The sequence below is a fragment of the Oncorhynchus masou genome, chromosome 11 (assembly GCF_036934945.1).
Source record: "Oncorhynchus masou masou isolate Uvic2021 chromosome 11, UVic_Omas_1.1, whole genome shotgun sequence".
Classification (NCBI taxonomy): Eukaryota; Metazoa; Chordata; class Actinopteri; order Salmoniformes; family Salmonidae; genus Oncorhynchus; species Oncorhynchus masou.
This window is the reverse complement of record NC_088222.1, coordinates 22,640,811-22,665,519: the sequence shown is the minus strand read 5'-3', so window position 1 is coordinate 22,665,519 and position 24,709 is coordinate 22,640,811. Positions and strand designations below refer to the sequence as shown.

The 24,709-nt window shown below is 41.6% G+C and overlaps 1 protein-coding gene across 3 annotated transcripts; it reads right to left on the bottom strand.

Moving 5' to 3' along the window:
- Window positions 1-1,111: 1,111 nt before the first annotated feature.
- Window positions 1,112-22,786, bottom strand: tescb (tescalcin b). 3 transcript variants are annotated; one of them, XM_064977806.1, is made up of 8 exons: window positions 22,398-22,781; window positions 14,642-14,711; window positions 14,296-14,376; window positions 4,250-4,389; window positions 3,662-3,723; window positions 3,461-3,568; window positions 3,273-3,320; window positions 1,112-2,447 (listed from the first exon to the last, which is right to left on the bottom strand). In XM_064977806.1, exons 1-8 carry the CDS (start codon window positions 22,459-22,461, stop codon window positions 2,370-2,372), a joined length of 651 nt encoding a protein of 216 aa, XP_064833878.1. In that variant the 5' UTR covers window positions 22,462-22,781; the 3' UTR covers window positions 1,112-2,369. The 3 variants fall into 3 exon arrangements, with proteins under 3 accessions (XP_064833878.1, XP_064833880.1, XP_064833879.1); XM_064977807.1 differs by having other exon boundaries at window positions 2,369-2,447; window positions 3,461-3,578; window positions 22,398-22,786; XM_064977808.1 differs by lacking the exons at window positions 14,642-14,711; window positions 22,398-22,781 and adding an exon at window positions 6,819-6,945 and having other exon boundaries at window positions 14,296-14,371.
- Window positions 22,787-24,709: the final 1,923 nt, after the last annotated feature.

Genomic DNA, 24,709 nt, shown 5'->3' with positions numbered 1-24,709 from the left:
CAAGCACACCAAGACAGTTGTGAAGCGGGCACGACAAAACCTATTCCCCCTCAGGAATAGGTTTGGCATGGGTCCTCAAAAGGTTTTACAGCTGCACCATCGAGAGCATCCTGACGGGTTGCATCACTGCCTGGTATGGCAACTGCTCGGCCTCCGACCACAAGGCACTACAGAGGGTAGTGTGAATGGCCCAGTACATCACCGGGGCCAAGTTTCCTGCCATCCTGCCTTAAAAATTGTCAAAGACTCGAGCCACCCTAGTCATATACTGTTCTCTCTGCTACCACATGGCAAACTGTACCAGAGCTCCAAGTCTAGGTCCAAGAGGCTTCTAAACCAGCTTCTACCCCCAAGCCATAAGTCTCCTGAACAGCTACCCAGACTATTTGCATTGCTCCCCCCCTTCTACGCTGCTGCTACTCTCTGTTATTATCTATGCATAATCACTTTAATAACTCTACCTACATGTACATATTACCTCAATACTGGTGTCCCCGCACATTGACTCTGTACTGGTACCCCTGTATATAATGTAGCCCCGCTATGGTTATTTACTGCTGCACTTTAATTATTTGTTATTCTTATCTCTTACTTTTTGGGGGGTATTTTTTTTAAACTGCATTGTTGGTTAAGAGCTTGTAAGTAAGCACTTCACTGTAAGGATTGCCAGTGTCTGCGTGTTGTATTCTGAAAATAAAATTTGATTTGAGCACCACATCAGTACTCTCTCGCGCCACTCTGTGGCGAGGGTCTGAAGCTCATCGGCCAGAACTCAAATTGCTTGGGGGCTAGCCCACATGGGGGTAAATGTAGGGAAAATGTCACAGCATAGCTTCCAGAAAAACAGTTGATTTCAAACTAGGGATTTCTGTGGCTTGTGAGTTAAGACAGTAATTCTGCTCATATGAACAAAACATTGACACATTCAGCCCAAAAACGGTTGCTGGCTCACGTCTCTAGCCCCAAGGCTATGTGCTGCCCCCACTTGATTTGATTAAGCACAAAGCAAATTCAAGTTTCATTATAGATCCCTCTCCAAGGCTGTCTGATTATACAATTATTTTCTTAAAAGCAAAACTAAAACACACATAGTCATTCAAAAATGATACACTTTTGGTGAGCAGTTTCCTATTTTAATGTTCTCAATAAAAAGAGAAGGCCACATCATTTACATTATTCCTTGCTACAATAACATCCCAAATCGGAATGAAAATATTGTATTTTACAGTACAAATATACAGTGTGTATGGAAATTCAAACACCAAGACATGCTAAAATCTGTAGATGCAATCAAGATATCGGCAGGCTGCAGTATTTGCTGGTGCTTACTTAAAATACATTTGATCTGCAACTGATTAAGGCCAAATTAATTGAATGAATGCATGCCATTTAGTCCACAGGAGGCTGCTGAGGGCAGTACGGCTCATAATAAATGGCAGGAATGGAGCAAATGGAATGGCATCAAACACATGCAAACCAAAAAATAAAATATGCAGTATAGAGATGATTAAATGTGGGAATGGGATAGACTTCACATTCTTTGGTCTCTAGAGGGCAGCACAGACAAGTTGGATATCATTGTTCCCATTTCTAACAGTCAACAAATGCTTGTTTGTGTGGGATTGATTCTGAAAACATTTGCACAAGTCTAAACGCACATTTGACTTGAAACTACTATCTCAATATGAGGAGGGTCTTGCCACAGGACATGTGCAGTATGCTATACTGCTAGGCTGGTCAGTTAAACTTTGGAAATAAGTACTTTGTTTCTATTGGTCAGTGACTTTTTAATGAACATGGAAATTCTAACCTGTTTTGATTCCAAACTGATGGCAGTGGCAGCAAAACAGTTTAGGTGTGCATGACGGTATAGAAGAGATGTGCAAATGGTTGTAGCTTATTCCACACAGTGCCCTAGATATACTAGGAGGTAAATTGCATTCACTTCAATCATGGAGCTGCATAATTGGCTATCGCTTTATTACTGGCTTATTACATTGTTATTACTGGATTGTTGCATTATTATTGAATTTATTATTGATTCATGGCATTTAGAGCATTGTGAATACTCTTGCATAAAATATGGAGTGATAGATACAGGCATGCTAAATTCATAACATACCTACTGCTAATCTGTGTATATTTGCATAGTTGCACATAAATATTTTTTTATCCGATAAATTTGTAAAAACATAGTGTGTGTGTTAGAGGCTAATAGATAGTAGAAGCTTAAATCGTCACCCAAAACTATTAAACAGAGCTTTGTAATAGTTGGTCTGAGAAGGTAAAGTATGCCCTATCTGGCCACTAATAAAAAGACCATAGAAGAGTGATTGTGCATCATAGTAATAAAATAAAGTGGAAGATCCTCACTTGCACAGGGTCGTCGTGTCCATATTCAAAAAGCGAATGTTCATTCTCGTCTCGATCTCAATATCTTTCAGTATCTGAAAAGAAAATGTTGTTTTACTACCAGTATAGTACTTAGTTAATAAACTGACAATTAGCTTCAACTATTGTGTACTTTAATAACAAGAACAACAATTGTGCTGCTATTGTTTGTGTTAAAGGGAAAATCTGCAGGTTTGTCAAACAGCAGAGAGATAGGGCTGGAGAAATGTAACCACTTTAGATTTTCAAAAACAGAGCTATAGATGCAAGGACTGACCATCCACCAGAAATTAAAATGATAGTTTTAACCATGTTTTGATGCTATACAGTATTTGTTTACAAACAATGGTGTAAAACAAGCTTATATTTTGGGTTCTAATGGGATGTGACAGTTGAACTAAGGTCATGAGACATTTAAAAGTTATAATTAAGCAATAAGGCCCAGGGGTGTGGTATATGACCAATATACCACGGCTAAGGGCTGTTATAACGCAGAGTGCTTGGACACAGCCCTTAGCCGTGGTATATTATTGCTATTATAAACGGGTTACCAACGTAATTAGAGCAGTTTTGTCATACCCATGCTGTATGGTCTGATATACAACAGTTGTCAGCCAATCAGCATTCAGGGCTCCAACCACTCAGTTTATAATCTTAATCTTAATTTAAAAGTAAAAAAAAAAAATGGATGTAAGGAGTGCAAATCACGCCTTTAAAGAACAGTGATGATTTAATGGGCTCTCCAGTGAAGCTCAATTAAATAATCTACACTTCCTTTATTTAATAATAAAAACCTTTTAAAAATAAAACCATAGCCATGACTTTTACCCCCAAAAAATAAAGATATTATTAGACACAAAATAATATGTTTTATAACAAACCTTTAGAAAATGTTCAAAAGTGATCCCCTCGTAAAACTCATCTGGTTCCTGAGAATGAGATTATTGAATATGGTATTGAAAAAAACTTGTAGAATAGTCAGATGTCATATAGCAGCTGATTCCAGATCTAAAACTCAGAGTGAGGAAAAAAAAAACATTCACAAGATGTTGTAAAAAAGCAGCCGTACCATGTGACCCATGGAAATACTGGCCACCTCCAGCATGGCAGCATCTGCTATTCCTTTTGCCGTTTCCTTTCCCAGGGCTCCGCTTCGAGACAGCAGCTCCTCCACTACCTACAGTACACTCAGAGGAAAGGCAGTCATGGTTACAATACATAGTGATAGGCAGATAAAGTATTTGAAAGACAGGGCTGGGCAATGGCTTACATGTCGATACTCCTCCAGAGTGATTGTTCCATCGTTGTCTGTGTCGTGCATGTTAAACAGGACTGGGAAAGAAAACAAGAAAAATCTTACACAAACTCTTTACAAATATTTGCTTACCAAAGGCTTACCTGCATGTGTCATGAGGTATCACTGTCAAGCATTTGCTGAATAATGCTGTATATGGGACACAGATCTGTTGTTCTGCTGGGATAGCAGGTACGCATACGTTTACAGATAATAGATTCCTTTTCTGGATTCCAGTCAAAGAGCGAGCCATAGTACACATCAAACCGTGTACAGTGTTCTGAATGTCATTGTAGAAAGTACACAAGCTAATAAGGAACTAACAAGGAACTGAATCCACATGTGCTGTCTGCTGTAGTTATTGCTTGTGATTCATGTATGTATTTACGCACCTGTTGTGTGTCCCGAAAGAGACGCACAAAGAATTATTATATCAATTTCATTTTTAGATATTATTATATCAATTTCAGCACAGTGTTACATTTGGTAGTGAAAATATACTATAATGCAAAAGATCAATCTTAACACCAGTCCACACTGTAACATTTTAATAACGGTACTCACAGCGGAGTTTCTCCCTCCTGACCTTCTCTCTCTGTTCCTCTGTCATGTTCAGTGCTGGAGGTCTGAAGTGGGACATTACCACAAGGAACTCCTCAAAGCTGATCTCCTCCACCGTCCCGTCACCATTCTGATGGAAGTTTCTATAGAGGTATAAAAAAAGCAAGGAACATAAATATCTCCATCTTGTGGACAGACGAGGTCACTGCATGATATCCTAGGCACATCATGGATACTGTACGCAATATGGTAGTAGCTCGACTCCGCCTATTGCTAGCTAAGGTTGTATTATTGTCATATAGATTATAAACTCAGCAACAACAAAAAACGTCCCTTTTTCAGGACCCTGTCTTTCAAAGATAATTCGTAAAAATCCAAATAACTTCACAGATCCTCATTGTAAAGGGTTTAAACACTGTTTCCCATGCTTGTTCAATGAACAACAAACAATTCATGAACATGCACCTGTGGAACGGTCGTTATTTGCCTACCGTCTGTAAGCTGTTTGTGTCTTAAGGTCACAGTTATGAAAACTTAGGACACTAAAGAGGCCTTTCTACTGACTCTGAAAAACACCAAAAGAAAGGTGCCCAGGGTCCCTGCTCATCTGCGTGAACGTGCATTACGCATGCTGCAGATGTGGCCAGAGCAATAAATGTCAATGTCCGTACTGTGAGATGCCTAAGACAGCGCTACAGGGAGACAGAACGGACAGCAGATCGTCCTTGCAGTGGCAGACCACGTGTAACAACATCTGCACAGGATCGGTACATCTGAACAGCACACCTGCGGGACAGGTACAGAATTGCAACAACAACTGCCCGAGTTACACCAGGAACAATCTCTCCATCAGTGCTCAGACTGTCCGCAATAGGCTGAGAGAGGCTGGACTGTGGGCTTGTAGGCCTGTTGTAAGGCAGGTCCTCACCAGACATCACTGGCAACAACGTCACCTATGGGCACAAACCAACCGTCGCTGGCAGGACTGGCAAAAAGTGCTCTTCACTGACGAGTAGTGGTTTTGTCTCACCAGGGGTGTCGGTTAGATACTCGTTTATCATCAAAGGAATGAGAGTTAAACCGTGGCCTCTACTCTGAAGCGGGATCGATTTGGACGTGGAGGGTCCGCCATGGTCTGGGGCGGTGTGTCACAGCATCATCGGACTGAGCTTGTTGTCATTGCAGGCAATCTTAACGCTGTGCGTTACAGGTAAGACAACCTCCTCCCTCATGTGATACCCTTCCTGCAGGCTCATCCTGACATGACCCTCCAGCATGACAATGCCACCAGCCATACTGCTCGTTCTGTGTGTGATTTCCTACAGGAATGTCAGTGTTCTGCCATGGCCAGCGAAGGGCCCGGATCTCAATCCCATTGAGCACATCTGGAACCTGTTGGATCGGAGGGTGAGGGCTAGGCCCATTCCCCCCAGAAATGTCCGGGAACTTGCCTTGGGTGGAAGAGTCGGGTAACATCTCACAGCAATTGGCAAATCTGGTGCAGTCCATGAGGAGGAGATGCACTGCAGTACTTAAGCAGGGCACCTTTCATCCAAGCTACTCAATACTGCCCTTGTCGCTGCAGCCATAAGAAGTTTGGAACCACCAAGACTCTTCCAACAGCTAGCCGCCTGGCCAAACTGAGCAATTGAAGGAGAAGGGCCATAGTCAGGGAGGTGACCAAGAACCCAATGGTCACTCTGACAGAGCTCCAGAGTTCCTCTGTGGAGATGGGAGAACCTTCCAGAAGGATAACCAGCCATGCAGCACTCCACCAATCAGGCCTTTATGGTAGAGTGGCAAAACAGAAGCCACTCTTCAGTAAAAGGCACATGACAGCCCGTTTAGAGAGTTTGCCAAAGGCACATAAAGGACTCTCAGAACATAAGATACAAGATTCTCTGGTCTGATGAATCCAAGATTGAACCCCTTAGCCTGAATGCCAAGCATCACGTCTCGAGGAAACCTGGCACCATCCCTACGGTAAAGCATAGTGGTGGCAGCATCGAATCAAATAAAATTGTATGTCACATGCGCCGAATACAACAGGTGTAGACCTTACAGTGAAATGCTTACTTACAAGCCCTTAACACCTATTTTTCTTAGAACTGCATTGTTGGTTAAGTAAAAAATGGATAAATAGAAAATAAAAGTAACAAATAATTAAAACAGCAGCAGTAAAACAACAATAGAGAGGCTATATACTGGGGGTACCAGCACAGAGTCAATGTGCGGGAGCACTGGTTAGTCAAGGTAATTCAGGTAATATGTACATGTAGGTAGAGTTAAAGTGACTTTGCATAGATAATGAACAGAGAGTAGCAGCAGTGAAAAAGAGGGGTCTGGGTAGCCCTTTGTTGTGGGGATGTTTTTCAGCGGCAGGAACTGGGAGACTAGTCAGGAAATAATGATATATAGGTTCCGGAGGGAATGGCTGCCATTTTAAGGGCTCCTAACCAACTGTGCTGTTGTGTTTATTCGCATTGTTTGTAACTTATTTGTTCATAAAGTTGCTGCTACTGTCTCTTACGACTGAAAAGAGCTTCCAGACATTAGAACAGTGATTACTCACCTCGAATTGGACGAAAATGTTTTCTTTAATGAGTCTGACACGAAGGATATGCTACTTTCCGGAGACCAGGCCCAAATCCCTGTCATTCGCGTGAAGGCAGAGATACAGAGGGAGGAGGTGGGCGTGCCTTGTGAGGATTCAGAGGAGAGTGAGTAAATCACCACTACCATCGATTCAAATCAAATCAAAGTTTCTGTCAAGTGCGCCGACCTTACACTGAAATGCTTACTTACAGGCTCTAAGTAACAGTGCAGAAAAGGTATTAGGTGAACAATAGGTAAGTAAAGAAATAAAAACAGTAAAAATACAGTGAAAAATAACAGTAGCAAGGCTACATATAGAGACTGGTTAGTCGCGCTGACTGAGGTAGTACGACCATGTAGATATGGTTAAAGTGACTATGCATATATGATGAACAAAGAGTAGCGTAGCGTAAAGGGGGGTTGGCGGGTGGTGGGACACAATGCAGATAACCCGGTTAACCAATGTGCGGGAGCACTGGTTGGTCGGGCCAATTGAGGTAGTATGTACATTAATGTATAGTTAAAGTGACTATGTATATATGATAAACAGAGTAGCAGCAGCGTAAAAGAGGGGTTTGTGGGGGGGCACACAATGCAAATAGTCCGGGTAGCCATTTGATTACCTGTTCAGGAGTCTAATTGACCAACGATCAATCACTGGAAAACAAACTTGATGAACTATGGTCGAGACTATCCTACCAACGGGACATTAAAAACTGTAATATCTTATGTTCCAGTTGAATCTGGTAATGAATGGTGTGGCTGTTGAACAAGTTGAGGAGACTAAAGTACTTGTCGTTACCTTAGATTGTAAACTGTCATGGCCAAAACATATAGATTCAATGGTTGCAAAGATTGGGAGAGGTCTGTCCGTAATAAAGATATACTCTGCTTTTTTGACACCACACTCCAAAAAGCAAGTTCTGCAGGCTGTAGTTTTGTCTAATCTTGATTATTGTCCAGTTGTGTGGTCCAATGCGGCAAGGAAATACCTAGTTAGAGCTGGCCCAGAACAGAGCGGCACGTTTTGCTCTTAATTGTAATCAGAGGGCTGAGATAAATACTATACATGCCAGTCTCTCTTGGCTAACTGTTGACGAGAGACTGACTGCATCACTTCTTTTTATAAGAAACATTCATGTGTTGAAAATCCTAAATTGTTTGCATAGTCATCTTACACAGCTCTGACACACACACTTACCCCACCAGACATGCCACCAGGGGTCTTTTCATAGTCCACAAATCCAGAACAAATTCAAGAAAGCATACAATATTATATATAGAGCCCTTATTGCATGGAACTTCCTTCCATCTCATATTACTCAAACAAACAGTAAACCTGGTTTAATAAAACAGAAAGCAACACCTCGCGGCACAACGACTCTCCTCTATTTGACCTAGATAGTTTGTGTGGATGCATTGATATGTAGGCTACGTATGCCTTTTTAAAAGTGTATGTAGTTCTGTCCTTGAGCTGTTCTTGTCTAATGATGTTCTGTATTATGTCGTTCTGTATTATGTCATATGTTTTGTGTGGACCCCAGGAAGAGTAGCTGCTGCTTAGGCAATAGCGAATGGGGAACCTAATAAAATACCAAATACCACCAACACAAATAATATTGAGCTGGCTGGGTTTTCCGTGCATCAGCAGGACAGAGCAGCTATGTCTGGAAAGACAAGGGGCGGGGGTGATTGTCCATTTGTCAATAACTGCTGGAGCGCGATGTCTAATACTAAAGAAGTCTCGAGGTATTGCTTGCTTGAGGTAGAGTACATCATGATAAACTGTAGACCACACTATCTATATTATTAGTAGCTGTCTATTTACCACCCCAAACTGATGCTGGCACTAACACCACAATCAATGAGCTGTATAAGGCCATTAACGAACAAGAAAGTGCTCATTCAGAAGCGGCACTCCTAGTGGCCGAGGAATTTAATGCAGGCAAACTTAAATCCATTTTACCTAATTTATACCAGCATATCTGACCACAATTCTATCCTCCTGATTCGTGCATACAAGCAAAAACTAAAGCAGGAAGTACCAGTGACTCGATCAATACGGAAGTGGTCAGATGACATGGATGCTACGCTACAGGACTGTTTTGCTAGCACAGACTGGAATACATTCCATGATTCATCCAATGGCATTGAGGAGTATACCACCACAGTCACTGGCATCATCAGTAAGTGCATCGACGACATCGTCCCCACAGTGACTGTACATCAGTGAGGGAAAAAAGTATTTGATCCCCTGCTGATTTTATACGTTTGCCCACTGACAAAGAAATGATCAGTCTATAATTTTGATGGTAGGTTTACTTGAACAGTGAGAGTCAGAAAAACAACAACAAAATCCAGAAAAAAGCATGTCAAAAATGTTATAAATTAATTTACATTTTAATGAGGGAAATAAGTATTTGACCCCCTCTCAATCAGAAAGATTTCTGGCTCCCAGGTGTCTTTTATACAGGTAACAAACTGAGATTAGGAGCACACGCTTAAAGGGAGTGCTCCTAATCTCAGCTAGTTACCTGTATAAAAGACAACTGTCCACAGAAGCAATCAATCAGATTCCAAACTCTCCACCATGGCCAAGACCAAAGAGCGCTCCAAGGATGTCAGGGACAAGATTGTAGACTGACACAAGGCTGGAATGGGCTGCAAGATCATCGCCAAGCAGCTTGGTGAGAAGGTGACAACAGTTGGTGCGATTATTCACAAATGGAAGAAACACAAAAGAACTGTCAATCTCCCTCGGCCTGGGGCTCCATGCAAGAGCTCACCTTGTGGAGTTGCAATGATCATGAGAACGGTGAGGAATCAGCCCAGAACTACACGGGAGGATCTTGTCAATGATCTCAAGGCAGCTGGGACCATAGTCACCAAGAAAACAATTGGTAACACACTACGCCATGAAGGACTGAAATCCTGCAGCGCCCGCAAGGTCCCCCTGCTCAAGAAAGCACATATACATGCCCGTCTGAAGTTTGCCAATGAACATCTGAATGATTCAGTTGAACTGGGTGAAAGTGTTGTGGTCAGATGAGACCAAAATGGATCTCTTTGGCATCAACTCAACTCGTCGTGTTTGGAGGAGGAGGAGGAATGCTGCCTATGACCCGAAGAACATCATCCCCACCGTCAAATATGGAGGTGCTAACATTATGCTTTGGGGGTGTTTTTCTGCTAAGGGGAGAGGACAAATTCACCGCATCAAAGGGACGATGGACGGGGCCTTGTACCGTCAATTCTTGGGTGAGAACCTCCTTCCCTCAGCCAGGGCATTGAAAATGGGTCGTGGATGGGTATTCCAGCATGACAAGGACCCAAAACACATGGCCAAGGCAACAAAGGAGTGGCTCAAGAAGAAGCACATTACGGTCCTGGAGTGGCCTAGCCAGTCTCCAGACCTTAATCCCATAGAACATCTGTGGAGGGAGCTGAAGGTTCGAGTTGCCAAACGTCAGCCTCGAAACCTTAATAACTTGCAGAAGATCTGCAAAGAGGAGTGGGACAAAATCCCTCCTGAGATGTGTGCAAACCTGGTGGCCAACTACAAGAAACATCTGACTTCTGTGAATGCCAACAAGGGTTTTGCCACCAAGTACTAAGTCATGTTTTGCAGAGGGGTCAAATACTTATTTCCCTCATTAAAATGCAAATCAATTTATAACATTTTTGACATGTGTTTTTCTGGATTGTTTTGTTGTTATCCTGTCTCTCATCATTTAAATAAACCTACCATTAAAATTATAGACGGAGCATTTCTTTGTCAGTGGGCAAACGTACAAAATCAGCAGAAAAATACTTTTTTCCCCTCACTGTACATATCCCAACCAGAAGTTATGGATTATAGGCATCATCTGCACCGAGCTAAAGGCTAGAGCTGCCACTTTCAAGGAGCGGGAGACTAATCCGGACGCTTATTATAAATCCCACTATGCCCTCAGACGAACCATCAAACATGCAAAGCATCAATACAGGACTAAGTTTGAATCCTACTACACACTGGCTCTGAAGCTCGGCGGATGTGGCAGGGCTTGCAAACTATTACGGAGTTCAAAGGGAAACACAGCCGCGAGATGCCCAGTAACACAAGCCTACCAGACGAGCTAAATGCCTTTTATGCTCACTTCGAGGCAAGCAACACTGAAGCGTTCACGAGAGCACCAATTGTTCCGGATGACTGTGTGATCCCACTCTTCGTAGCTGACGTGTGCAAGACCTTTAAAAAGGTCAACATTCACAAGGCTGTGGGGCCAGATGGATTACCAGGGCGTGTAAGCGGACCAACTGGCAAGTGTCTTTACTGACATTTACAACCTCTCTCTGACCGAGTCTGTAATACCTACATGTTTCAGGCAAACCACCATAGTCCCTGTGCCCAAGGAAGCGAAGGTAACCTGCCTAAATTGCTACAGCCCGTAGCACTCACGTCGGTAGCCATGATGAAGTGCTTTGAAAGGCTGGTTATGGCTCACGTCAACACCATCATCCCGGAAACCCTAGACCCACTCCAATTCGCAAACCACCTAAAAACAGATCCACATATGACGCAATCTAAATCGCACTCCACAATGTCCTTTCACACCTGGACAAAAGAAACACCTACAGTATTTGAGAATGCTATGCATTGACTACAGTTCAGCTTTCAACACCATAGTGCCCTCAAAGCTCATCACTAAGCTAAGGACCCTGGGACTAAACACTTCCCTCTGCAACAGGATCCTGAACTTCCTGACGTGCCACCCCCACGTGGTAAGGGTAGGCAACAACACATCTGCCACGCTGATCTTCAACACCGGGGCCCCTCAGAGGTGCAAGCCTAGTTCCCTCCTGTACTCTCCGTTCACCCACGACTGCATGGCCAAACACGACTCCAACACCATCATTAAGTTTGCTGACGACACAACAGTGGTAGGCCTGATCACCAACAGTGATGAGACAGCCTATAGGGAGGAGGTCAGAGACCTGGTAGTGTAGTGTCAAGACAAGAAACTCTCCCTCAATGTGAGCAAGACAAAGGAGCTGATCGTGGACTACAGGACAAGAAGGGCCGGACAGGCCCTCATTAACATTGTTGTGCTGTATTGTAGAGGTGGAGTTTCAAGTTCACCAACAAACTATCATGGTCCAAACACACCAAGACAATCGTGAAGAGGGCATGACAACACATATTCCCCCTCAGGAGACTGAAAAGATTTGACATGGGTCCTCAGATCCTCAGAAAGTTCCACAGCAGCACCAGAGAGCATCCTGACCGGTTGGCTTGATGTCCTTTGGGTGGTGGACCATTCTTGATACACACAGGAAAATGTTGAGCGTGAAAAACCCAGCAGCATTGCAGTTCCTGACACATACCAGTGTTCCTGACCCCTACTACCATACCCCGTTCAAAGGCACTTACATTTTTGGTCTTTCCCATTCACTCTCTGAATGGCACACATACACAATCCATTTCTCAATTGTTTCAATGCTTAAAAATCCTTCTTTAACCTGTCTCCTTCACTTAATCTACACTGATTGAAGTGGATTTAACAAGTGACAATCAATAAGGGATCATAGCTTTCACCTGGATTCACCTGGTCAGTCTGTCATGGAAAGAGGAAGTTTTCTTAATATTTTGTATACTTTTCGTTTTGCTGAAAAAACATTATTTGTCTCTCTGAAATGAAACCATCAAGTGATTGAAAATAAATACATGCCTATCTGTCATTGAGCAACACATTGCAGTGATGAGATTGGTGTTTTTTTCACTTTTTCATAAGTTCTTTGAAACAATAAAAGCTAATTTATCAAGATTTCTGAAAAAGGATATATATCATTTTGGAAAGAAACTTAATATTCAAACCTTTCCGGTCTACACAAGTGCTAAGTGGTAGTGGCTAACGGCTAGGGGCTTAATGTTAGGGGTTGTTTCTAGATGAGGTTGATATTTGACATCTCTGTGAGGCACCACCAAACCTACTGTTTAATGAAAATCACACTAGGTAGATATGAGCATCTTGAGAGAAGTTCACTTTTTGGATTCTATTTTCGACTGGTGTTAAGCCAGCCCAATTGTCAAACACACGCTCGTTAGCAATTTCAATTTGTTAAAGCCAGCGCACTGCTATTTTCCAAACCTTGCCCTAGGATTGGTAATTGACGTGTCTAATATCAGCTCGCTTGCGTTGAGGTGGGAGGGTAAGAAATATCTGAGGTGTGCCCTTAAAAAACATGCGCCAAAGGGCACATTTCAGGCAACGCTAGTGGGGATATTTATTTAGTTGGTTATGGCATGGATCTTGCCAGCAGAGGAACACAGTAGACTAATCAATAGAATAGCCTATGCCCAATGTTATATTAAAATAGCACTTTTGGGAGCAGCAAAAACAGTCAACACCCTTTTCTTCTTTTACTTGTCCATTCGGACAACTTAAATCTATATTCTTCTTGTCCAACATTTTTATTTACCGGAGTTGCGTTAATGTCAAGCCCTGAATGTGTCTAAAAAAACGACACGTGTCTTGAAACCCCAAAGTCTCATTATAGGCTATGGATATTATTTATATATGTTACGATAAACTAGGAGTGGTGGGTGGAATCAGGCGCAGAGAGCAGGGTTCAGTAGTTTGTCAAATTTATTCACCGGTGCAACAAAAACGGTCACGCCAACACACAGGGCGTATACAAGTTACCAGCCCAAACAACAGGACCAAAATAGTCCGGAGAATAAAGACACACAAAAAAAACACCATCCAACAGAGTAACAAGAAACAAGCCCGCACAAATACCCAGCAGGCCTAGTGCCCTTAAATAGCCTACAAACAAACACAAAACAGGTGTACTCAATTACCCAATAACCAAAAACAAACGGCGACGACGACCGCCGAGTACCGCCCGAACAGGAAGAGGCACCATCTTCGGCGAGGTTCATGACAATATCCAGCTCCTGTGAAACTTCACTCATTATGCGCGATGCCCACTGAATGAAATATGCTATTTAGAAACATCAAGTTTGTAAAGTTAAATTATTGTTTTTCATTTATATAAAAAGAAAAAACATTTTCCACTGTCATCTGTTCGATCTGAACGTCAAATTGCAGGAAATCCAATCGCTGACCGTGGTGTTGAATCAACTATTGATTGCCTGTTTCTTTGCCTTTATTCTACTTCGCCATATCAACGTTGAAGGTAGAATAATCTTATTAGAAAATATACAAATCTTGTTACAAGTTGAAGCAGGGATCAAGCCCACGTCACACAACAACTTATATTAATTCAAAGAAAAGTCCGCCTCTTTACGCTAACGCCAGGTGTAACGGCCATTGTTCCCGCTGTCAAAATAGCCCAAATATTTCAGACACACCACCACTCAACTGCTAAGATTTACTTTGCGTTTGGTTTGTTAAAATAGAGCCCTTAGTTGTGCACCTAATGAGGTACATAACGGGAACACGATAATCTACCTTTTGTCAAAGAAGGCCTCTATAATTTGGGTGCGGATTGGATTGCATGCCAGGTCTGGAATTGTGTCGAGGTCAGCTCTCCTACAAGTGAAAAGACAAGGAGATAATTAAAAGGTGTGCAGCAGGAAGCTGGTCACTTATAACATCTTGCTAAACAAAAGCCAAACCAAAACCTGTTAGGCTAGTTTATTATAAAGAAATGGGAAGAACCACTTCGCCAGAAATGTATTATGCCAGGATACACCCATGTGTGTCCCCATAGTAACAGCACAAGTTAAAAAATAAAGTGTGTTAGAATGGGCCTTTACAGAGTGTATGAATGTCAAGAATTATTAGGGAGTCCTACCTCAGCATGTCTTCATTGTGGCTCAACTGCTTGAATCTTTTGTGCAGGATTCCAATTTGCTCGAAGGAAACTGAGGAACAAATAAAAGGACTGTCATGAGTCCAAGACAGAGAGGGACATCCTGGCAGCCTACCACAGCAGGTTAGAGACATAGATGGATGAAGGAGAACTCAAATGTATCTTCAAGAGGCCTCTTATTAGCAAAATGCCAGGCAGCACATCATTTAACATAGAATGAGCAGGAAACTATGACGGACTGCAGAGTAATGATGTTATAACGGAACACAATTGTTTTTTAACTTTTGCCAACTACAATTTATGTTTGTGTCTTGAAGTTATGTCTAATTTATCATTCAGTTTGCCTGATTTGACATCCTCAGGACTAACACTGTATACACACATAGTATAAGCAGAGAGTAGGGCTGAATGTTTATTCAGAATCTATTTTTAGTTGATGCCAGTGGATTTGTATATTCAAATGTAAAAACGATTTCACATTGCATTCTCATTGTAGTTTAGAGAAAGACAGTAATACATGTGTATTAAACTGTGTATTACATGTAATGATGAGCTCAAAGTATTCAAATGCATTCAAACAAGGACTGATATCTAATATCTATCTATCTAATCGCCACAATACTTCAATTAAGAGTTTGTGTGTGAGTGAGTGAGTGAGTGAGTGAGTGAGTGAGTGAGTGAGTGAGTGAGTGAGTGCGAGTGTTTCAGTGTGTGAAAAAGAGGCTGCCCAGGGAAGGACGGACTCATAGTAATGGCTGGAACAGAGTGAATGGAATGGTATCAACCATATTTTGGATGAGTTATTTACCATTCCATTGAATCCATTCCAGCCATTACTATGAGTCCGTCCTCCCCAATTATGGGGCGACCAGCCGCATGTGATACATTCCTAGGTATATTGTACGGGCATACCAGTATGTGAAGATCTAATGTTGGATTACCAGTGGTATGAGGAGACTCACTGAGGGTGGGGATTTCAGACAATAGAGATGGGGAAGAAAACCGGTCTGTTCACGTCCTCATTGCTTGCATGTTTTTCTGAAGCTATACACAAAGTATCTAATCTATTATTCATGGTGGCTCAGTCAGGCCTACACTGTTCTTTGTTTATTTGGATCCCCATTAACTTTTGCAGAAGCAGCAGCTACTCTTCCTGGAGTTCACAAAAAACACAAAACATGACATGCAACAAAACACTGATAGACAAGGACAGTCACACAAATTTAAAATACAACGATATACAAACAATACAACAAAAACTGTGTGTTAGAGTGTGTGTGTTTGTCCCCTCACTGTCCCCACCGTTCCATGTGATATAATTCAATTATTATTATTATTTTTTACGGTAATTCTGCTGTTTTCTTGAGTTGGAAGGGAGTTCGATGCGATCATGGCTCAGTATAATACAGTGCATGTCATGAACTCGTTTTGGACTTGGGGACTGAAGAAACCCCTGATGGCATGTCTTGTGGGGTTTGCATGTGTGTCTGAGCTGAATATAATTTGATTGTGCAGACAATCTGGAATCTTCATCACAGTAATATTTCTCATAACTAGAAGAGATCTAGAAGAAATCTAACAATACAGCTTCAACTATCATCTTATTGTCCATTTTTTTTAACCAATCTGTCATCAGAGTCAGCGCAGTACAAGGTGAGTGCTCTACACTAATTTTTGGGGTATCCAAAAGGAAATGCCGGCATTACAGAGGCAAGAGAGGGGAGACCTGGCAAGATTAAGGCCAAGGGAGAACCAGCCACCTCTTCCTCCATTCTATAAAATTGATTAATTCTGATTGCGGATATGCTCTGATTGCTTTCAGACAAGACATCCCCCAATGGCTATCTAACTCAATGGATTCTCCACACAGGTGACACAATGTCAATTACACTCCACACTGCCCTCACCCACCTAGAAAAGAGGAATACCTATGTGAGAATAATGTTAATTGACTACAGCTCAGCTTTCAACACCAGTTTCCCCTCCAAGCTCGTCACCAAGCTTAGGACCCTGGGACATCCTGATGGCCGACCCCAGGTGAAGAGGGTAGGCAACATCCCCTCTGCCACGCTTACCCCACAGGGGTGTAAGTTTAGTCCCCGTCTGTTCACCCACGATTTCTCCAACACCATCATCAAGTTTGCTGAAGACACGACAGTGGTAGGCCTGATCACTGGCGACGATGAGACTGGGAGGAGGTCAGTGACCTGGAAGTGTGCCGGGACAACAACCACTCCCTCAATGTCAGGAAGACCAAAGAGCTGATCATGGACTACAGGAAATGAGGGGAGCATGCCCCCATCCACATCGACAGGGCTGAAGTGGAGCATGTCGAGAGCTTCAAGCTCTATGGTGTCCAAATCACTAAGGACTTAAAATAGTTCACACACACGTGCGCAGTCGTGAAGAAGATGTGACAGTGCCGCTTCCCCCTCAACAGGTTGAAAAGTGTTGGCGTGGGCCCTCAAATCCTCAAACAGTTATACAGCTGCACCATTAAGAGCATCCTGACTGGCTGCATCACTGCTTGTTATGGCAACAGCACTGTCCTGGATCACATGGCAATGTGAGGATGGTACAGACAGCCCAGTGCACTGCAGGGGCCGAGCGCCCTGCCATCCCGGACCTCTTATCAGGCGGTGTTAAAGGAAGGCCTGAAAAATCGTTAAAGACTCCATCCAAGCCATAGACTGTTCTCTGCTTCCGCACGGCAAGAGGTACCGGTGCATCAAGTCTGACACAAACAGGCTCCTGAACAGTTTATATCCCCAAGCCTTAAGACCGCTAAATAGCTACACAGACTACCCGTCCCTTGTATTTTTCACTGTCTCTAGCAGACTGACAGGATTCTACACACTCACGCACACTGACACTCCAACACACACACATTTATACTGACTCTACACACGCACGCACTCACATACACTCACACACTAATTTTTTTTACATACAGTATCTACCTTAAATCACTCCAGTAAGGTGCTTTACTATTTTTAGGCAGTAGAATTACTTTAGCATCCTTCCACATCTGTGGACACACACACACACCTTTAGGCTTTGGTTAAATATATAGCAAATAGGGCTGGCAATACATTCTGCTACCATACTCAATAGTTTCCCATCAATGCTGTCTATACCTGGTGGCTTGTCATTATTGATGGATAACAGTAGTTTTTCCACCTGTCCCACACTAACTTGACTAAATCAAAACAGCAATCCTTCACTTTCATTATTAGATATTTTATGCAAAAATATGACGGATCACTGTTCAATGTTTTCATTTCACTTCTGAGTTTTTCCACCTTGTTTGAACCATAACATTTTTCAATTCATCATCCATCCAGGGGGCCCTAACAGTTCTCACAGTTAATTTCTTAACAGGTGCATGCTTTTCAACAATTGGCATTAATAATTTAACAAATACTTCCAACGCTGCATCTGGATTCACCTCTTCATACACATCAGACCAACATACATTTTCAACAAAAGACTCCTGAGAAACATTATAAATGACTTTAGTTCCAGCCATTGGCACTTCGGCTTTCCTTATTATTGCCACAATGTTATGGTCACTACAGCTATTTGACCAAGGAGAGTAATGGAGTGCTGCATCAGATGACCTGGCCTCCACAATCACGAGATCTCAACCCAATTGAGATGGTTTGGGATAAGTTGGACTGAAGAGTGGAGGAAAAGGTTTGAATCCAGGCTGTATCTTAACCGGTCATGGTTGGGAGTCTCATAGGGCGTCGCACAATTGGCCCCGCGTCGTCCTGGTTTGGCCGGTGTAGGCCGTTATTGTAAATACAAATGCGTTCTTCACTGACTTGCCTAGTTAAATAAAGGTTACATACATTTTTACAACAACAAAAGCAGCCAACAAGTGCTCAGCATATGTGGGAACTCCTTCTAGACTGTTGGAAAAACATTCCTCGTGAAGCTGGTTGAGAGAATGCCAAGAGTGTGCAAAGCTATCAAAGGCAAAGGGTTGCTACTTTGAAGATTCTCAAATATAAAATATATTTTTATTTGTTCATTAACACTTTTTATAGTTACTACATGATTTGATATGTGTTATTTCATAGTGTTGATGTCTTCACTATTATTCTACAATGTAGAAAATAGTAAAAAATAAAGAAAAACCCTGGAATGAGTAGATGTGTCCAAACTTTTGACTGGTACTGTATAGTGTATGTCAGTCAGTCAGGTGGCTAGCTGCCAGGAGAGACGTTGAAGGGCTTTGGCAAGTATTACTTTGCCAGATAGAAGGATGAAGTAAGAAGCTAATGTTAAACGTAGCCCACCTCAGCAGGAGCAGAAAATAGGCTACTGAGTTTTCATAATAGCTTTTCTTTACAGAGAGTAGCCTACTGAGACAGATAGCGATGTGGCGCTCAGTGGTGAGGCTGAGTCAGGCTGCAATGCTTGCAGGAGGAAGCAGAAGAGAAAGAGAGGAAGCAAGCAGGGAGCGAGGTTATAGCAGTGGTTCCCAAACTTGGGGTTGTTCATGTTGAAAGATATGTTTCAATATGAACATATCCACATGGCCCATCTTCCCTAAAAGTGCAAACATACAGTTCTACAGTTCTAAAAATGACATTTGTTTTATTGTTATATTGGTGGTTGTTCATCTTATCTCCATCGCCCACTGAAGTTTATAGTTCCCATTACCCACCTTTTTCTTTACCACTACATCATGGATATTAATACAGAATCGTAAGTAATATTCTAATAACTTATGTGAATGTGATAATACAATCATCTGTGTGCTCCATGGATGTCTGTTTGTTAGGAGCTTGATTAGTAATGCCTAAGAATACAAATGTGAAAACTATGTAATTTGAGAAAAGAGAGCATATCAATGTATAGAATATATGATTTTATGCAATTCATCATTACAACTGACTGAACAATCCCTGATGCTATGTGTCGGTGTGAATCATTTCTCATAATATATTGTAAAGCTAATAGGCTATTTGTTTGGTTTGTAGATTGACTGAGGTGAATGAACCTAATGCAGCCAAGGTGATAATAGCGTGAGCCATTTTTGATTGTTTTTGCTGTTCTCCAATTGTATAGAAATCCACTAAATGAGCTTCAACTTCCCAAAAATGTCCTCTGATAAAACCTTAAGAATTAGCAGAGAGCCCACTCTGGAAATGTTATATACTTGTAGAGTATATTGTTCTAAACAATGTCTTGAAATAAACTAAATCAAAAAGGGTAATTTGATATATTAAAACTTCTTATGGTTGAGGGCAGTATTGAGTAGCTTGGATGAATAAGGTGCCCAGAGGTGCCCAGAGTAAACTGCCTGTTACTCAGTCCCAGTTGCTAATATATGCAAATTATTTGTATATTTGAATAGAACACACTCTGAAGTTTCTAAAACTGTTTGAATTATGTCTGTGGGTATAACATAACTCATATGGCAGACAAAAATCAGAGAAACAAATCCAACCAGGAAGTGGGAAATCTGAGGTTGGTCGTTTTTCAACTCATTCCCTATTGAAGATACAGTGGGACATTGGTCATGTTGCACTTCATAAGGCTTCCACTAGATATCAAAAGTCTTTAGAACCATGTTTGATGCTTCTACTGTGAAGTGGTAGCAAATGAGAGGGGAATGAGTCAGGGGTCTGCCAGAATGCCATGTGCTCGTGACGCTCGTTCACTTGAGAGCGAGCTCTGTTCCATTGCATTTCTACAGACAAAGGAATTCTCCGGTTGGAACATTATTGTAGATTTATGTTAAAAACATCCTAAAGATTGATTCTATAATTCGTTTGACATGTTTCTACGGACTGTAACAGAACTTTTTGACTTTTCGTCTGCTCCTAGTGCATGCGCGTCATGAATTTGGATTTGTGAACTGAACGCGCTAACAAAAGGAGGTATTTGGACATAAATTATGGACATTATCGAACAAAACAAAACATTTATAGTGGAACTGGGATTCCTGGGAGTGCATTCTGATGAAGATCATCAAAGGTAAGTGAATCTTTATAATGTTATTTCTGACTTCTGTTGACTGCACAATATGGCGGATATCTGTTTGGCTGTTTTGGTCTCTGAGCTCCGTACTCAGATTATTGCATGGTTTGCTTTTTCCGTAAAGCTTTTTTGAAATCTGACACAGCTGTTGCATTAAGGAGAAGTGTATCTAAAGTTCCATGTATAACACTTGTATTTTCAACAACATTTACAATGAGTATTTCTGTAAATTGATGTGGCTCTCTGCAAAATCACCGGATGTTATTGGAACTACTGAACATAACGCACCAATGTATACTGAGTTTTTGATATAAATATGAACTTTATCGAACAAAACATACATGTATTGTGTAACATGAAGTCCTATGAGTGTCATCTGATGAAGATCATCAAAGGTTAGTGATGAATTATACCTCTATTTCTGATTTTTGTGACTCCTCTCTTTGGCTGGAAAAATGGCTGTGTTTTTCTGTGACTTGGCTCTGACCTAACATAATAATTTGTGGTGCTTTGGCTGTAAAGCCTATTTGAAATCAGACACTGTGGTGGGATTAAAAAGAAGTGTATCTTTAAAATGGTGTGAAATACTTAATGTTTGAGGAATTTTAATTATGAGATTTCTGTTCTTTGAATTTGGCGCCCTGCACTTTCACTGGCTGTTGTCATATAAGAAGTAAAACATTCATATTTTTAGTGTTGAATAAATTCATATGAAAATTTGACATTCTCCATATTTTAGATTAATCTGGTCTAATACGGTTATCAAGTCTCATTTCTTTCATCTGACTTTAGTCACAAGGACATTCCATATTTGATCAAACAGTCTTCTCATTGTTCTGCTTTTAATTTGGACATGGTAGCTCATCTCATTACAGGGTATCAGGAAAGACACTGCAGTAGGCCTATTAGATGCCTGACAATCATCAGACTAATACCTCAGGTTCACAGTCTGAGATTAATGCCATACGTTTGATTTGAAAATGTCCTCTCACAAGCCAGAATGCTGAATACAATTGAATTTCAATGTATTCTACCAGTAGTCTGTGCGGGTTGTCCTTTTGTGGGTAGGAATTTGAGCAGAAATATCCACAGGAAAGTAATAAAGTATTATTAAACTGACTTTCCAAACACTGGTACCTCCATTGATATAAATATCTTCTGGCACATGCGTAAAACAATGTAAACAAACGTCTACAGGAGGCCTCTAGGCAAGTATGCATGCATTGCCTGCGAATGCTTCAGGTGATCTGAACGCACTACCAGGCTTTTAAAAGTTAGTTTAATTATACGTTCATGTGGATATTGTCTCAAATTCCGCACTATACAAGAACCAACCCGACAGAATCAGCAGAGTAAGTTCAAATTGAATTTTATTCAACATTCGTGACACAGTGGACATAAAACGAGCTTTCCGGTTATGTCAAAGCCTTTTGCGCGCTGATGTCCAAGTGGGATAGCATCGGCGCCAACTAGCAGGAAAGATACTCATACTAGTGCTGTAGCCTACATACAGCAATATATAACTCAAGCTGTTCTGCTATGGAAATAGCCCACAGAACACGTACCGCTACACTTGATGACGTGTATTATGAAGATACTCATTATTGAGAATGGGGTTTCGTATTGTGGTGGCGTTTCATTTCACAATAATGATACATTTTAGCGCAAGATTACATAGACCCATAACAATGCGTATTCTCAACAATTGTACACGTAAACTACAAGAAACAAACGTAATACTCACAGCCCGTCTTCTCTGCCAATTCTCTGTATTCTGGTTCATCAGATAATGACTGTAATGCGCCCATAACTCGAGAAACGTGCCAGCCGACCAATCCAGACGCATGGAAATACCGATTGGTCTCGCTCAGGACAACGCTGGTAACTACTGAAATCGAAACAGCGTCAGTTCAGTGGAACAGATATTTTTTCATTAGCACATCCCCAACTCCAACTCATGTTATTGGTCGATACCGGCTGCGCTCATAATTAACTAATAAGCCAGTTTCTTCAAGGTCCTAATGCATTTCAAGGTGTCATTCTCTGCAGACAGAGCGCGCACTTCCGCAATTTGGCAGTCTCCTTTGATCTAGTTGTCTCACTACTTCTTCTTCGTCTGGTTTTCTGGCAGACTACACAGGCACTTTGTTGTGTATTGCTGCCTTTCAGTTTGGAAAGTGCACTGTTCACAGAAAAGGGAAATCACAAAAATAGGAAATGACATCCCCATCTATATTTATATATACCACTATCTCCAACACACCCATCCACCCCTGCTCAATACTTTGGCCCCAGCAGGTCATCAGCCTGGGAGGCTGGAACCCCTTCTCTGAAAACCCCCTGTAGTTTTTCTGCACTAAAATCTCTGATACCCAAACACATCTATGCTTCTGCTACTACCAATTCAACCTTCTGGGATTTCCTTTCCATCTGTGCGGTAAAATTACTGACCATAGCAATAAATTCCAAGAAGCCAACCTTAATAAAGCACAAACTGTTCTGGTCACTCTGTACTGACCTACTTTCCCATTCCTTTAGCACATCATCCTCTACTTTCCTCACTGCCTCAGCATGTGACACTTTCTGTGCTCCTCTCACCCTGGAAACTTCAATCTGTCTCACTCGCACAGGACATTTCTGAACCCCAGCAACATGGCCACCACCACAATTGAAACACCCAACCTTTTCCCTGAAACTACATGCTCTTTTGTCACAAGCCCTCCTGCACACTTCTCACATCTTTGAATCTCCCTCCTACGTGCTGCTGCAACATGACCAGAAACTTGGCACCAGAAACACCATAGTGGGTTCCGAATGTTCTCTTATTACTGTCAGCAGTGGCCTACTTAGGCTACAGTGTAGTAGCTTATAAGTGTAGTAGCTTGTAAGACTGTTAGAATTTTAGTGAGGTCCAAAGTTTTTTATTGTATAGAAGTGTAGTAAATGACTTTCAACTTGTACATTTCTATACAAATAAAAAAGTTATATTTGGAGAACAGAAAGAAAAAAAAGAAAAAATGACCCCAGCCATTATCCAGCGCCAGTTTGCGCTGTTCTGTGAAAGGAGTAGTACACAGCGTTGTACAAGATCCTCAATTTCTTGGCATTTTCTCACATGGAATATCCTTAATTTCTCAGAACAACAATAGACTGACGAGTTTCAGAAGAAAGTTATTTGTTTCTGGCCATTTTAGGGCTGTAATCGAACCCACAAATCCTGCTGCTCTAGATACTCAACTCGTCTAAAGAAGGCCAGTTTTATTGTTCCTTTAATCAGCACAACAGTTTTCAGCTGTGCTAACATAATTGCAAAAGGGTTTTATAATGATCAATTCGCCTTTTAAAATTATACATTTGGATTAGCTAACACAACGTGCCATTGGAACACAGGAGTGATGGTTGCTGAAAATGGGCCTCTGTACGCCTATGTAGATATTCCATAAAAAAATCTGCCTTTTCCAGATACAATGGTCATTTACTACATTAACAATGTCTACACTGTATTTCCGATCAATTTGATGTTATTTTAATGGACCAAAATTGTGCCTTTCTTTCAAAAATAAGGACATTTCTAAGTGACCCCAAATTACTGAGGTCTGGACCTTGGTGTCCTCATGTAGTTGTCTACGGTAGCTCGGCCTACTACATTCTTAAAAAAAAAGTATTGCATGGGCTACTTTCATAGCTGACTAAACTCCACCCCACGATAAAGCCTACATCTCAATGGAGTTTTGGTGGAGTATAGGCCTACCTCAGAATACATTGAGTCAGTATCAGTCAATACTTCTTCAATGCACCCTTTGTAGTCCTACCTATGTATGTCCTGTGCAACTGTGTTCTTTTCTTTGGGTGCTACAATAGTAAATTAGAGCATTCCACACTGATGAAATCACTTTTACATAAGTATTCAGACCATTTACTCAGTACTTTGTTGAAGCACCTTTGGCAGCGATTACAGCCTCAAGTCTTTTTGGGTATGACTTTAGAAGCACGTCACACCTGTATTTGGGGAGTTTCTCCCATTCTTCTCTGCAGATATTCTCAGGCTCTGTCAGG

Bases quoted from the DNA above. Each gene is read 5' to 3' on its own strand.
- tescb (XM_064977806.1), bottom strand. From the start codon at position 22,461: ATGGGCGCATTACAGTCATTATCTGATGAACCAGAATACAGAGAATTG. The intron at 4,390-14,295 runs GTAGATTATCGT...ATACCTCTATAG, and splicing joins GAGGCCTTCTTTGACAAAAG to AAACTTCCATCAGAATGGTG. The intron at 3,724-4,249 runs GTGAGTACCGTT...TTTCTTTCCCAG, and splicing joins CAGGAGGGAGAAACTCCGCT to TCCTGTTTAACATGCACGAC.